The 15,969-nt window shown below is 45.5% G+C and overlaps 1 protein-coding gene and 1 long non-coding RNA gene across 5 annotated transcripts in view; both read right to left on the reverse strand.

Moving 5' to 3' along the window:
- PXYLP1 (2-phosphoxylose phosphatase 1) overlaps positions 1 to 15,969 on the reverse strand; it is a 62,032-nt gene that overhangs the window by 3,436 nt on the left and 42,627 nt on the right. For all 4 annotated transcript variants that reach the window (XM_032258880.1, XM_032258886.1, XM_032258893.1 and 1 more), the window contains 3 exons: positions 12,624 to 12,782; positions 11,637 to 11,763; positions 3,862 to 4,001 (listed from right to left, as the gene is read on the reverse strand). In XM_032258880.1, the coding sequence (XP_032114771.1) occupies positions 3,862 to 4,001; positions 11,637 to 11,763; positions 12,624 to 12,782 (426 nt within the window). The remainder of the gene's footprint in view (positions 1 to 3,861; positions 4,002 to 11,636; positions 11,764 to 12,623; positions 12,783 to 15,969) is intronic.
- LOC116537005 lies at positions 8,306 to 11,630 on the reverse strand. Its single transcript, XR_004262914.1, has 2 exons — positions 9,741 to 11,630; positions 8,306 to 9,674 (listed from the first exon to the last, which is right to left on the reverse strand). It is a non-coding gene; the product is annotated as an uncharacterized LOC116537005 (long non-coding RNA).

The following is a 15,969-nucleotide window of genomic DNA, read 5'->3' on the forward strand; positions in this document are numbered from 1 at the left end:
TATCACAGTATAATAATAAATTAACTTTTAAAATTGGAAAAAGCCTTATCTTTAAGTAGGAGAAGGCAACCCAAGATAAAAACAAGCTCTCTCATCCTGTAGGAGTAACAGGATACAATCTGTCACGGGCGTGAGTTCTACACCCAGGCCCTGTGACCAGTGATGCCATTTATTTGGATGTCCAAACAGTGTAAAAAGTCCCACTGCAAAGATGAGACAACTTGGGCTGAAAATCATGAGACGGGGGAAATATGTTCCCCCAGGAAAGGGAACAGGTCAGCAAAACCCACAAAGGATGTCTGGGTCCTACCGTGAATGAAAAGCACTGAGGGCAGAACTCCCGCAGGAACCAGGAACTAAAGGCTGAAACAGGCTCTAGCATTTCCAAGATGTTTTGCAAGAAACACGCAAACCATGAGAGATAAACATTAAGATTCTGTGTCTTGCCCTAGTTCACTGCTGGGCCTATCTTATTTTGTTAGGCTACGTAAATTAGCGTTGTGTACCAGGCCGTTCTCATTTAATCCTCATAAAAATCCAGTGAAGAAGGTATATTATTATTATTATCATCATCCCCATTTTCCTTGTTGTATAGATGAAGAAATGAAGACCCGGAACCATTCACAGTTAAAAAGTGGCAGAGCTACAACTCAAGGCCCCATCTGGCCCTAATTTTATGTTCTTAGTCCCGTACATTTTCATGCAGAAATACTAAGTTCTAGCTATTTAGGGCTTCTTATACTTGCCAATCACAGACTGTATCTTCATGGAAGATGGAACAGTTCATACTGTGCCCTTTTCTCTCCCTAGAGAAATCCTCCCAGGGCCTGGCTCCAACATTACCTTCTTTGTGATGCTTTCCTTCTTCCTCTCCCTGGTCAAGTTAGTAATTCCTTCCTCCCCCATACGCTGCTGGACCATGACGACATCAGCTGCATGCATGGGAGCCTCTCACATGCCAGCACTGCACTAGGCACGCTACACATGCTACCTCATTGAATTCACCACCAGCCACCGGGAAGGCAGGATCCTCTCCATGCTACAGGTCTGTGCAACTGCAAAGCCCGTGTTCACTCTCTAAGGCCCTGCAGCATCTGGCTACAGCAGCTGTCTCCATGTGCACTGTCTGCTGCAGCTGCAGGCTCCTGTCGGACAGGCAGGAGGGTCCTATTCACGCTCAGCAGCTGCCAAAGCATCTTCAACAGGGTGGGCACTTGTGAGCAATCTAATCTTACATAGTTACTGTGGGGTGCCATAAGTGCACCAGGGACAAAAGATGGTTATAACAGCCATACATTTTTCATGATATTTAAAATGGAAGATAAAAGTGACCATGAAAAGAGAATGAGGAAACAGGAGCAGACAGTATTACAAAAATGATTTCTAGATTAATACTAACTTAGAAACGATGATGATGATAGATGTGTTGAGAAGAAAGATCTGAATGAATGATGAGGTGTTTGAGGGCCAACCCCCCAGCCTCTTCTCAGGGAGCAGCTCCTGGATCCAGAGACTGGTACCCTCACTGCCCTGTTCTCTGCAGTCACCCTGACCTGTTACCCGGGCCTGATGGACGCTAACCCCTAGGACCTCAAGGATTCAATCTCTCTCAAGAATTTGGACTTGCAAATTCATCTGTGTGTGTGGCTGGGATTGTAATTCTGTTGATAGACACAGTAAAAAATGACAGAGAGAGGCAGGGGCTAGAAAGCTTTTTTATTCCTGGTTCCAGTCTCTAGAGGTCTGGTCACATTCTTGATCTCAGAGTCTGTGAGTCATTCCTAAATCCTTATAATAAATTTCCCTTTTTCGGTTGAGGTGGTTTCTGTTATTTTTAACCAAAGAGCCTAACCAGCAGTTCTCCCCAAGAGTGCTACTGCCTTCAGAGAGGGCTTGGGGGTGGAGTTACCACAATAATATGGGGAAGGGCATTCCTGGCACCTAGTGGGTGGGGGCCGGGGGGCTAGATAGTCTCTAGAAGGGACACGTGTCTCTGTCCCACAAAACTTTTGAATGCAGCACAAGACATTCCAACATGTGAAAAACATATTTGAATACATTAGCCTATAGAATCTAACTCTGGTTTTTGTGTCTAGAAACACAAAACCATTTTGTATAATATTAACATCCACTGAATTTTCCAGAAATACAATACAAACTAAGGAACATCTATACTTTTCTTTGATCAGAATTTCAGAAAAACCATGTCCTGACATGCAGTATTAGAGTCACCAATAGAGCATCCATCAATCATCTACATTTATAGCTGTCAGAGTCACATTTAGGTGCAAGCATTTGAAGATGTCATTATGGTTTCTAGTGTAGCTGTTTTTAAGCATTTATACGGAGACACGTATAATTATGTAATAAATTAGTTTCTTTTTGTTTGTTATAGCTGGGGACTCTGATGTAACTTTTAAATAATTAACTATACAGAAAGATTACATTTATTTATTTATTTATTTGAGACAGGGTCTCACTCTGTCACTCAGGCTGGAGTGCAGTGGCGTGATCATGGTTCACTGGAGGCCTTGACCTCCTGAGCTCATGTGGTCCTCCCTCAGCCACCTGAGTAGCTGGGACTACAGGCACATGCCACCACATTTGACTAATTAAAATTTTTTTTTGTAGAGACAGGGTTCCACTATATTGCTCAGGCTGCTCTCAAACCCTTGGGCTCAAGCGATCCTCCTGCCTCAGCCTCCCAACGCGCTGAGATTACAGGTGTGAGGCACCATGCCCGACTGGTTACAGTATATATAAATTTCACTTCATGATAGTTGAGGGAGATTGCAAAATAGTTAACTGTGTAACCAAAGGTGGTGTTGCATCTGGTAGGATAAAAACCCTTGCTCTACACGAATGCATGTGGAACTAATTGCCAAAGCTTTTGACATAACTCCTCGTCCAAGGCTAGTCCTCTGGAGGCTTCAGCCTGCTCCACTCTGTCAGCCGGTGTCATTCCCCCAATAAGAACGGCAAAACCTAAGAGGACCAACTATAGGACAGAGACTTTCCCTCCATCCCTGCTGAGGTCCTAGAATGTTGATGCAACATGAAAACAGAACACAGCCAATGGGTCTTCCCAATTCACCCATAAAGTCTGGTGACCAAGAAAAGGTCCTCTGAGGTTCCAGACTGAAGAATCAGAAAACAGAAACCTCTTGAAGGACCACCTGTTCCTCTGTTCCAGCAAAGGTGACTCCACACTTAACTCACCGACCTACCCTGGTGGTGAACTGCCTGCACGTGGTCTGACTAGGGCTGCAGAGGGAAAGCTGCGCTGCTGTGAGGACTCAGCCCAGCAAACTCCACACGCAGCGGAAATGTGCCATGCATCTTCCCTCCTGAGATCTTGTACATGAGAACCTATGAGAAGTTTTGTTAGAAACATCCGAGAACATGGAATGAAATAAATGATCAATTGCCCATCCAGAGTGAAAGAATATGGAGCTATGACAAATGATGGCGTGGATAAACAGTTTTTGATAGGGAAAGATTATCCAAATGTATCGCTGAGTGAAAAAGTGGGTTATGAAATTGTGTGTTTAGTAAGGTGTGTGTCTGCATAAGCACAGGAAGAAAGGTTACTTGTAAGGGTCTATTTCTGTGGTGGAATTACGGTTGCTTAAACGTTTTCTTCCTTTTACTTGTCTTTCCTAATTTCTCTTCATAAACACGTATGGTTTTTGTAATAAGGAGAAAGGTTCTATTTAGTTTTGAGAACTCAGATGTTTATTTAGAGGCCCTCGTACAGCCAGTTCTCATTTACCCCTCTGAGCCGCACAGCACCCCACTCTGAAGGTATGCAAGCAGGAGAGAGGGCTGGGGAGCCCCTGAGCACATGGCTGTCACACCTACCTGTCTGTGTGAGCTCTCCCATCTCACACAGTGGGTGATTTGGGTAAAGAGGCAAGGAGTTCAAGGGGCTTTCGAAAGAGGCTCCGGATCCTTTTGACATGTGACTAACGAAAGCTTCCAGTTTTGGGTGATATGGTTTCCTAGAGAGACGATACAGAGTTAGAGGTCAGAGAGCGCCAAGAGGGTCCAGGCAGTTTCCAGCTTCAGCAAGCAAATCCCACATGCATCATGGCCTTTTGCACCCACAGTAACAGGTACTGGCTTAATCGCTTTTCAATTCCAATGTCATTATTTCTTGACCACTGACACTGACATTGTGAAATCCCCTCTGTGAGGTCGGCCGGAGTGCCTGACCTCTGCTGCACTCAGTACTGTGGGATTCAGCTTCACCGTCTACCTTCCTGCTTCCCACCTGCGCCGCCTTCCGGGAGGCCGCCACACCCACTCAGCAGTCAAGCCTAGGCTGGGCATCATCCCGCTCTCTCCCTTCCCTGCCCCTGTACAAGCCATCTGCTCCCCACGTCTTGCAGATTCTTCCTCCTGGTGCTTCTTCATCCCCGTCTCCTTCATCCTCATAGCTACTACCTGTGTTCTGGCCTCAGGCAGCTTTTGTCTCGCTGGCAATGGGCCCTTTCTTGGTCTTCTTGCCAATTAAGCAAACCCCTCTAATAATCTTGTCTTCTCCACAACCAGAAGGATGGATTTAAAAGGTAACTGAGCAGTCACTGCCCTTCCCTATCACCACCTTCTGGAAGGGGGCACACACAGCCTGTCACTCCGTTCTGACCCACCTCAGTACTCCCTGGCCCTCTCTACCCTAATACTGTGCTCTGGGTCACACCGAGCCAATCTTTTTTCCAACACACAATGCTCCTCATTCTTCAACACATCCACCACTTTCCACAAGCTATCCCTTCCTCCTAGAAAATCTACCCTGTCCTTTACTGAGGTAACCCATAATCCTTAATTTTTCTGACCTCTGAAAAATCTCCCTTTAGGAAAACTGTTAACTGAGTAGGATAATCAGGATCTCTACCCCTTTACAATTCACTCTGTATTTTGGACATGCAACCTCTCATTTAACACAGGGTAGTAATAAATGTCAAAAAGTTTATATATGACATCTGAGAGTATCTCTATTTCTGCCACAAAGTATATGTGTTAAGTCTTTCAAGTCACTAATATACAATTACCGTGAATAATGAAATGACCTATGAAATATAAACATCTTTTGTTTGAATAATGAAATAGCCTATGAATGCATACATATTTTCCAGCTGAAGAGAAGTAGACAGATAGAGTAGTTCATGACTAAAGTCTATAAGAATCAGCATGAAAGAAGCAAAGATAAACCTTTCTAATGACAAATCCCTGCTGCCTGAAGGCCCAATTAACTTTGGAGTGCTTTAAAAATGGCTGCCAAAATGGGTTTATTATCTATCAACAACATAAAGCTAAAAAAAAAAAAAAAAGAAAATCTTTTAAAAAATATGTTTTTAAATTAATGAATGCTAACCCAGATATGCAGTATAGTCTAATAAATCACCCTGGATGGCTACAGGGAGTTATGCCTTTCCATGAAAACAGGGTATGTTATTTTGCCTGAGGCTAAGGCACATAAATGCTTGCAAACTGGGAAATCAAACGTCCAGCCTGACAATGGGGCTGCCAAGAGGAATCCACGTGAACAAAGGCTCTCCATCAACAGGAGTCAAATGTTCTGTTCCAGGCCATTATTTCAGGTTGGAGATTTTTTTGAGAAAGCTTTGCTGCCAATTTTAGAAATGGAATTTCATGACTGGAAGTGTTTGAAGAGACAGCCCAGGTTTTCAGGGCATCTGACTGCTTAATGACACTATCTAACTGTATTCATTACAACTTTTTTTTTCTTGGTATGCAAAGATGAAGATTCATGGAAGAAAAACTCCATTTAAAGAATAGCTAACAGGCCAGGAATGGTGGCTTATGCCTGTAATCCCAGCATTTTGGGAGGCCAAGGCATGGGCCTATAGTCCCAGCTGCTCAGGGGGCTAAAGCAGGAGGACTGCTTGAGTCCGGAACGTTGAGGCTGCAGTGAGCTGTGATCGTACCACTGCACTGAAGCCTAGGTGACAAAGAGAGACCGTGTCACAAAAAACAAATAAAACAAACAAACAAAAAAAGATTTGACAACAAACGGCTCTATTGTTTTAGTGAAAAGAGTACCAGGTAACTCGAGACCCGGACCTGGATCTGACTACCCAGGTCCTGTCTGCCTGGTCCACGGCTCCATCCCTGGAGCCCAGAGTGTGCTTAGCACACAGCAGATGTTCCAAAAAATATGTGTGAGTGAATTCAACTGGGAAGTGTCCCATCCTTGGATGTTTCATGAAAATAGCAAGCCTTCCATAATCTATAGCAATGAATATGGTAAGTTCCCATACTGTTTGTTAAAATATTCGGATTTTGATGAAAACATAGTCAGCCCTCCATCTCTTCGGATTCTGCATGGGAAGATTCAACTGGGGATCCAAAAATATTTGAAAAAAATCCAATAAAAAAATTAAAACAATGCAAATAAAAAATACAGTATGACAACTATTTACATAGCATTTACACTGTATTTGGTATTATAAGTAATCCAGAGATGATGTAAAGAACATGAGAGAATGTGCGCAGGTTCTATGTAAATACAACACCATTTTACATAAGAGACTTGAGCATCTCAGATTCTGGTATCCAAGGAGTATCCTGGAACCAATCCTCTGTGGACACCAAGGGACGACTGTATTAAAACTAAAGGCTACCGTGGATGAGACTAGCGTACTAGTTGCACACTAAAATCTATTCTCTTCTTAGGGACTTGGTTAGATCCCATTTCTGAGGTCCTGAAATGAGGTAAAGCCACATTAGCCAATGGAATGGAAACATGTATGCTACTTCTAGGTTTAGGCTTTCTGATCATGAGGGTACCCGCTTCACTTTCTCTTCCTTCCTTCCTACCAGTATTTAGGCATGGCAGCAACCAGGGTTCAGCCATGTAGCCATCCCTGGGGGATGGTAGAAGCAACAACCTGGGGCCCTGAATGACCAGGTGGAGCTGACTAGCATGATCTGAAACACACATTTCAGACATTCACATGAGGAAGAGTTAAACTTCTTTGTTATTTAAGGTAATGCATTCATAAGTCTTTTTGCTACAAAATAAACTTACAAAATAGGTGTACCCTGACTAATGTAGACATAATTATATCCATGAAAATGAATTTTTCTTCAAGAAAAGCTCATATTACTGTGGGCTCATTGAAAATCTGCTTCCATAATGAAAACTGAAAGAATAAAACATTCTACTGTCTTAAGCCTTCAAGTTATTCACTTTGGAGTACTTATTTTCACTTATATATGCATATTCACATCTATTTATGCCACAATGCTTGAGACAGAACCCCATGGCTAATCTATACACCATGAGAAAATTTACTGTGATTTATTTAAAATCTCAGCAATTACTGAGTTCTGCACAGAATGTTAAGGCAAGGAGAGGAGACAGAAGACCAGCGACACTGTTTCCAGAAAACACAATCCAAAAAAGCATACACAGCTGGAAATTGGAGTCACACTAGATTTTTAAAATTCAGACCAAATACAGAATTTATCATTTTACATATTAATAACATGAAATGATGAAAAGATAAGGCCAATGTACTTTTCTTAGTCTTTAGCTTTCTGAGCCTTTTGGCCTTACTTGATGTGATTCATGGCCCTGCTCTCCTCAGCTCTCATACCGTCGCTCTCCTGACTCCTTCCTTGTTTGCAACATCCCCAGACCCTCCTGAGAGCCTTTTTCTCTCTAAGTACCACATGCTGGTGTTTCCCAGGACTCTGGTTTTGGCCCATCCCTCACTCCTCAGGTTCTGCCTGTAATATAAGCCCTCAGCTTCAAATGCCATCAACATGCTGAAGATTCTCAATTAAACCTCTCTTTCCCCCAGTAAGTCAGTGCTCCTGAGCCACATTATATAATCTAGGCTGGGCATGGTGGCTCCACCTGTAATGCCAGCACTTTGGGAGGCAGAGGTGGGTGGATCACGAGGTCAAGAGATCAAGACCATCCTGGCCAACATGGTGAAACCCCATTTGTACTAAACACACACACACACACACACACACACACACACACACAAACACTAGCTGGGCATGGTGGTGCGCACATCTAGTCCCAGCTACTCAGGAGGCTGAGGCACGAGAATTGCTTGAACTGGGGAGGTGGAGGTTGCAGTGGGCTGAGATCGTGCCACTGCACTCCAGCCTGGGTGACAGAGTGAGACTCTGTCTCAAAAAAAAAAAAAAAAATTATACAGCCTACTACTGACTAGAAACTGTCTCTTGAATGTTTCATGATGGCTCAAATGTAGCACCAATGCCTGTACTAACCTCCCCCCCACCTCCTTTCTTCTGTGTTCTCTATTCTAGGCAGGGGCACCACCACTAGCCAGACACCAGTGAGAAACCTGGGCCCCATCCTGCCTGTCTTTTTTACCCCTGACCAACAGACCACCAAGTCCTGTTGATCCCACCTTGTAACCGTCTCCAAGACCTACCCACTCTCTCCATCTCTGCTGCCACTTTCTGAATTCCAGCCGTTCTCATTTAGTCATTCAACAAACATTTAATCATACCTCACCACTATATGCCAGTCACTGTCCTAGGCACTTGGGATGCAGCAGCAGTCAATAAAAACAAAAGTCTCTGCCCTCAGGGAGGTTATATTCTAGCCTGGGGAAGCAGGCAGTACACAATGAACACTATAAATGTGTGTGTGTATGTGTGTGTGTGTGTGTGTGTGTGTGTGTGTGTTTCTGGGTTAGAAAGTAACAGATGCTATGGCAAAGAGAAGATTAGGCTGAGGGGGCTGTGGGAGACCAAGGTGGAAGGAGGAACACCTGGTCATTTTAACTGGAATGTTCTGAGTAGGTCTTATTAAGAAAGTGACATTTGAGCAAAGACTTAAAGGAGGTAAGAGGACTGGCCATAAAGCTATCTGTGGGAACAAGCTTCCAGAGACAGAAACCAGTCGTGCAAAGGCCCTGAGGCAGCACAGTGCCCGAGCATGGAAGGAAGAGCTAGGAGCATCGTGGCTGAAGCAGAGTGAGTGAACATGAGGAGGCAGAAGGTGAGTGAGGCAGGTAAGGGTTGGAGGAAGGGCACTCAGGTCTTGTGGGGCATTATAAGGACGTGGATTCTGATTCCAAGTGAAGTCCCTCCTCTGGATCACTATCCTAATAATACCACCACTAGCTGCCACCGGCTTCCAATCCATTGTCCACACAACAGCTGTCAGAGACCTTCATCTTTACATCCCTTTCACTCCCTGGCTCTCTCGCTGCCTTCATGCCTGGAGTCCACACTCCCTGGCTGGGTATTCGACGCCTCAGATCACCTAGTTCCCACCCAGTTTTCCACTCTGTGCTCCAGCCTGTGAACTAACTTTGAGGGCCCCAACGTGCCAAGCTGTCCGCCACCTCACACTGCGTAGGCTGGTTTCACCGCCCGAGGGGCCGTTTGGCACCAGCTGCTGCCCGACTTGCTCCTACACACCCTTTGGGTCCCTTTCTCTGCATGGCCTTCCCTGATCTGCCACCTGTGCCCCAGGCTGTGTCAGGCTGCCCCTCTTCTGACTTATGCCCCCAAATATGGCACCCAAACTACTTGCATCTCTGCGTCTTGCTCTTCTTCCATTTCTTCCTCTTCTTTCTCTAATGCTGCCACCACTGCTGCCACCTGTGCCAGCTACCATTCTCTGAGGGCTGCTGTGTCCTGGGCACCAGGCCTGTCTCTGTAGAGGTGCTGGGCTCCCTGAGGGCAGGGGTGGCCCTGAGGAGGGCCTTTCAGAAGCCCACTCCCTCCCTCACTGCTCCAGCCCAGCCATACCCTGGTCTTATTGCGGCTCACACCCGCCCAGCTCTTCCAGCCTCAGGCTCCCTGCACTTGCTGTTTACTCTATCAGGAACACTCTGTCCCCAGATCATCACAGAGCTGGCCCCTTCACTTCATGTAGGTGTCTGCTCGTGTGGTACCGTCTGGAGCCTGGCACATGATAGAAGCATAAAACTAAAATCTGTGCAATAAGTGCTGATCGAAGTGAATGTTTTCTCTTCCTTGGATGTAGAAAAGCATATTTAATTCATATTTATGAATTTAAAAAAAGCATTTACTAAATACGACATATAAATACCTAATAACCTTAATACTGGCTAAACGTAATACTATGAGGGTTAAAATAACACCTTTCTCATAAAGCACATGACATTCAGAAAGAGGCAGCTTCTACTACAAAGGCTTTGAGGGTCACAGGGTATGTCATCGTGGGTGGGAAACCTGGGGCAACGAACCTGCGGACAAACAGCTCCTGCTTAGTTCAGCTCACTGCACACTGCCTGCTGGCCCCAGCACTCTGTTTCACTAGACTAGAATAATGGGCACACTCCAGGACACACTACCTTTTAAGAGGTCACAACATTACTAATTTTTAAAGCTGAAGTAGCACCTGGGAAGACAGCAGGCATTGCTGGTGACCCAGATCCCACAGTCCTGGGGGAATCAGCAGCCCAGAAAGGGTCCCCTTCACTGGCGTTCCTGCTTACTCTTACTCTAAGTACCTGCTTGTAATGACAAGTCAACTGCTACTGTTTTTAAAGATTAAATTAATTAAATAGTATTAAGTAACAAAATATGCATACTCCACCCTCTTTACACAAAGGATTTAAGGTCACTTCTAGAAATACAGAATGTTCAATGAAATAGAACTAGGCAAAGGAAAATGAGGGCAGAGGCAGCCAGGCCAACTGGTCCCTAGGAACTGAGCCTCTCAAAAGGGAGTGCCAAAAATGGCCCCATCCTGCCATCACGTGACAGAATGAGGAGCCCTGCAAGATGAGCTGCAAAGTGCCTCTTTTAAAGAATAGCCCTGGCTGCAGTGAGGCAATCCACAGCTCCACCAGGCTGGCCCTTCCTGGGGCAGGCTGGCACCCCAGAAGCATTCCATCAAAATAACATCTTCCCCACTGAGCACTTCCTTCGTCTCCTGACCTCATTAGGTCAATGCTGCTAGGATGTTATGTGCCTTCAGACACATTTGCTGAGGTCTAGCCCAACATTTTATTGCTAACTATGCCTCTAACTGTAGGGCCATGCCATTTCCATACTATTTCCACTCTCTGTTCAATTATTTTTCATCCTAAGGGCTTTCAACGCAGAACAGGCTGTCTCTACTCCTGTGAAGAATTAAAAGGGTGAAATAATTCTTACACATATATGGCTCTGCAATCACTAACGTGCACTGCCTGTGTCATCTCACTTACGCCTTGCCCCAAGCCTGCATGGGGAGACTCATGATCTCCGTTGCGGAGGGAGGAGGCTGAGGCTCGGAGGACACTGAGGGACTTGTCTGCTGCTCTGAATGGAGCTGGTGAGCTGGGGCGGAGGACTCTTGACTCAGTGCTCTCTGCACTGTGTCCCAACTGTTTCTCAAAGTGAAAAGCATCAGTCTGAGGGTAAGCCTCAGACTGACCTGGGCTCAGTATATCTGCTGTGTTGCTGGAAACAGGTGTCCCCACCTCTATGGGCCTCCATCTTTTCAACTGTACAATGACACTCACATGCAGGACTGCTCTGAGCTCAGGCTCCTGCCAACAGTATGCTTCACCAAGTGTAGGTCACTCCCCTGTCCCATCATTCTCCATCCTACAGGATCTAACAGATACTTGGAACTGACTTTTAGAAAAAGTGCAATTTACCTGTTAGCCACCAGAGTGCAGTCAATTTCTGGCCGCTTTGTTTTGGGAATGACATACAGTGGGTACCTGTCTCCGTGGCGAATGAACACATGCACTGAGACCAGCTTAAAATGATGCGGGGCATGACCTGTGAGACAGAGAGAAGCACATTGTCTGGTTATCACCCAATAGGCGTCAATCCTTTTAGAAGGGGGCCGAGGAGATAACCTGGCCATGCCTGTGCTGGGAATCTGAGCAGGAGATAGCAGGGGCCACTGAGAGGAGGCAGAGCAGTGAAGGGGGCCTGGCTGCCATGCCAGGCAGGGGCCACTGAATAGTCTTATAAGGTGGGACAGAGGAACGTGAGTAGGCTGGCTATGTCCCAGGCCTCCCGGAAACAATGGGAGGCCAGGGAAATGCAGGTATGACTACTAATGTGGCCTCACTCACATGCACAGACCAGGGAGAGATCCACGGAAATACTAGAAACGATGACTTCTCCTTTAAATCTTTCATGAGACAAGAGAGGGCATAAAGAGGTCAATAAGGATTCAACACTATGCTCGGATATGCTTTTAGAAAAGCAAAACTTGTAGAAATTGCCTCACTTCCGTGGAATGATGCCAGCAGGACATCCTGTGGACATCCTAAGTCCCAAGAGGCTTCCCTGAAAAGCAGAGTGTCTCAATGTGCTGCGCTAGGCCTGCCAAGGCCACCTTTCTACCTTACTGCCGTCTCACTAGAGATCATGATCATGGCAAACATTTGTGGTGGGCTGATCGTGAGCCACGTGGTATGTTCAGAGCAATTACTGAATCCTCCTCAGTCCCAGGCATAAGGCCTGCGAGTTACTCCCATTTTTTAGATGAGAATGCAGGGACCCAGGAGCTCATTCCAGGGCACAGCCTGGTGGCAACTGCAGGCCGTGGGTCCTAGCCATCTCTGCAATGCTGCTGAAAGAACTAGTCCCCAAAGCGGTGTCTGTCCTCGTGGCACAGCCAGGCCTACCTTCCATGCTGTGTTCGGCCACACTGGGGATGTTGCAGTACAGAAGGGCTTCGTAAATGGGGTCTGTCACAGGGGGCTCCGTCGCAGGGTCAGGCAGGATTCTCTTTCGACTCTTGCTACTCACTCCATTCTTAGCTGCTGACACCGGGATCAGATGGACTGAAACGAAGCAAGGCAGGTCATGGCGCACAGTTGCTGGGGTGCCAGGCCAGCTGCACGGCCCAGCGTGGGGCTGGATTTCACTTTGAGGAGCTGCTCTTGTACTTCCGTGGGGCAGCTTCCCATTTGAGAAGTGCTTCCTGAGCCCCACTGTGTCCTGCCTCTTCCTCACTGCCACTACCCTCTCCTTACCATCTACTCAACACCAGGGAGGCCTCCCAGAAGAAGGGGCCTCACTCAGGGCAGTTCGTGGAAGAACTCACACACTGACTTCTTAGGACCTGATTACCTCTTCCTAATGCCCTTTAATTCCAGGGACAGCAACAGGAGGAAAACCATCATTCCTCTTGGAGGACCTGCCAGGTGCCAGATGTGGGTGTGTGACATGCTCCATCTATCATCATCTGCTTTATGCTTTGTGGGCCTTCAGAGTTGCTCATTTAACCCATGAGAGCACTTTACAGAAGAAAGCCAAGGCCCAAGGCGTGTGTGCTGGTTGAAAGCCTGTCTCATGCTCACTCCTTGACTTCGGCTTCCCCACCACTGTCTTCAGGGTGTCACGTGTGGGTCCTGCAATCTGTGTGCTTGTCCATCTAGCACCCTCACTCCATTAGTGAGCTGATCCTTCCCCACCACGTGTGGTCAGGATGGACTGTCAATCACAGCATCCTCGCCCCCTGGCAGGGGTGGACACATAACCAGAGTCAGTAAGGATAGTAATGGGGCAAGCAGACTCCCTTTCTTTGAGAGAGGTGATGTATAGACACTAGAAGAGGTGCTCTTTTTCTTTTGGATGCTGACCTGTAAGAATGGAAATGTGGGGCTGCCCACATGTCTATCCCCCATGGACAGCTTCTGTCTCAGTGGTCCCTAATCTCTCCATGCCTAGGGAATGTCTTTGCAGCATCACAGATTCTCTAGAACTTGATACACAGTAATTGTCCTACTTTCAGCATCCAGACATTGAGGGAAATACATGAAAATAAGTGTACTTGTAGATCTATTTAACTTCTAAAAGGTTTGTTAATCACCATAATATCTATACATACACACGAACAATAGTTAAAACAGGGACCAACCGCCAGTGTAAATCAATGTAAATTCCCTAATTACTTCTACAAATTCTTCTACATAAATATTTAAAACTTCCCTTTGGCAAACAGATGCCATAAACAAAGATAAAAGACAAGCAACACACTGAGAGAAAAATATTTGCAACTAACCTAACAGACAAATGATTAATATTCAAAGTACATAAGAGCCCCTACACCTGAAAAATCATTACAGGATACGAACAGACTAATTACAGAAAAATAAATACCAATGGCCAATAAACACATGAAGAGATGCTTAAGTTTATTTATAATTAAATATAAAACAACCATGTGATATTTTTCATAAGGAAATATGAATCAAACAGTGGGATATATTAATAATTTTTCCTCATCAAACTGGAAAATCATGTTTTAATGATAACACTCACTATTGGCAAGGGTGTGAGAAACCTGACGCTTCCAAGCATTGCAGGTTAGGGTGGAACCTAAACACTTTCAGGAGTGTTTGGCAGGAGCCGTCAAAATGGGGCATGTGTACTACCCCTGATCTCATTATTCTATGCCTTGGAATCCATTCTATATCTATAAAGATAGCAATGTCCACGCACAAAGATATCTGGCCACAGAGATTCCCTGCGGTGCTGTTTGTAATAACAAAACAGGGAAATAACCTAAATATCCATCTCTAGCAGAACAGAATGTTATGTCCGTACTGAAGATTGTTCTACCCCAGTTAAAAAGAAGGGAAAAGAATCAAAGATAAATTAAGTGAAGTGAATAAATCAAGCCACTCGATACTGATACAATCCTCTTTGCGTAAAGAAAAAAAAAACCTATACATGTATAACTATGCAGGCATTTGTTTATTATGTAAGTGCATAGAAAAAATGTCTCTAAGTTTACCCATCGTAACACAGCAGTGGTTTCCCCTGGGGAAGGACGGAATGGGGTGTCAAGAAGCATTTTCACTTGTTTGATATATTTGCACACACATATACGGACAGTCACGAGTTGCTTAACAATGGGGATGCACTGAGAAATGGTCCTTAGGCAATTCTGTCATAGTGTAAAGACCACAGAGCGCACTTACACAAACCTGGATGGTAGAGCTTACGACACGCCCAGGCTACGTGGTACAGCCTGCTGCTTCTAGGCTGCAAACCTGAACAGCATGTTACCACACTGAATATTGTAGGCAGTTGTAACACAATGGTAAGTACTCATGTATCTAAACATATCTCAACATAAAGTGCAGTAAAAATACGGTATTATAATAGGGCACCATCGTCATATGTGTGTTCTTTGTTGATGGAAGTCATGTGGTGCATGACTGTATATATATTTATAGTAAGCACATATTAATGTATTCTATATGTATGGAAATATATATTCCTATATTTTAATCTTGTCCAGGTGTGTTTTTCTTTTTTACAATGAGCATATTTTCCTTCATCACTTGTGTTACCAAAACAACAATCACAGAGATACAGAACTGGTGATTCGCCCACCCAGCATCAGACCTTGGTTGCTCCTAGGGCCGCTTTCTTTCCAGTAGCTGGAAGGTGCTGGGGCGGCTCACACACAGCCCAGGGGTTCAGAGGGAATTCGCTGCAGGGGTATTAGCTCAAGAGCGCAGAAATATAGAAAAGTGCTAAGGCGGTCTCTTAGTGACCTGGCCCTCTGGCTGGTGGCAGCCTGCAGTCCTTGACTCTGTTCTTTTATGAAATCTGCCAAGTCCTGGCCCCTTGGCCATGCCTGTGGGCACGCTCCCTTGGAGTCTGGGCCAGGGATAGAAGCAGTTAAGGAGACAGGGTAATGAGTGACACAGAAATGGAGTGGCCCAGTTGAGGGCCATGGGTGTCCTAGAGGGCCTAGAATTTGCTAGTTCATCTGTAAGCACCCAGGGGGAAGCTTGCTGTGGCTGCCACTTGGGAACCATGATGGCTGGGTGCAAATGACTCACCCATGACTCAAGGAAGCAGTGGTTTGAAAACCACAGACAAAGATCAGAATAAGACTTTTCATCTAGAAAGATTTTATCTGCTGTTTCCTCTGGCATCTGGGCCCGTCAACCTTGTCCACTAGTTCAGAGTGTGAGATCGCCCTGTACTATTTGTGCCTCCCTGAGTCTC

The sequence above is a fragment of the Sapajus apella genome, unplaced genomic scaffold (genome assembly GCF_009761245.1).
Source record: "Sapajus apella isolate SASKATOON/1434 unplaced genomic scaffold, GSC_monkey_1.0 scaffold4, whole genome shotgun sequence".
In the NCBI taxonomy this organism is placed as follows: domain Eukaryota; kingdom Metazoa; phylum Chordata; class Mammalia; order Primates; family Cebidae; genus Sapajus; species Sapajus apella.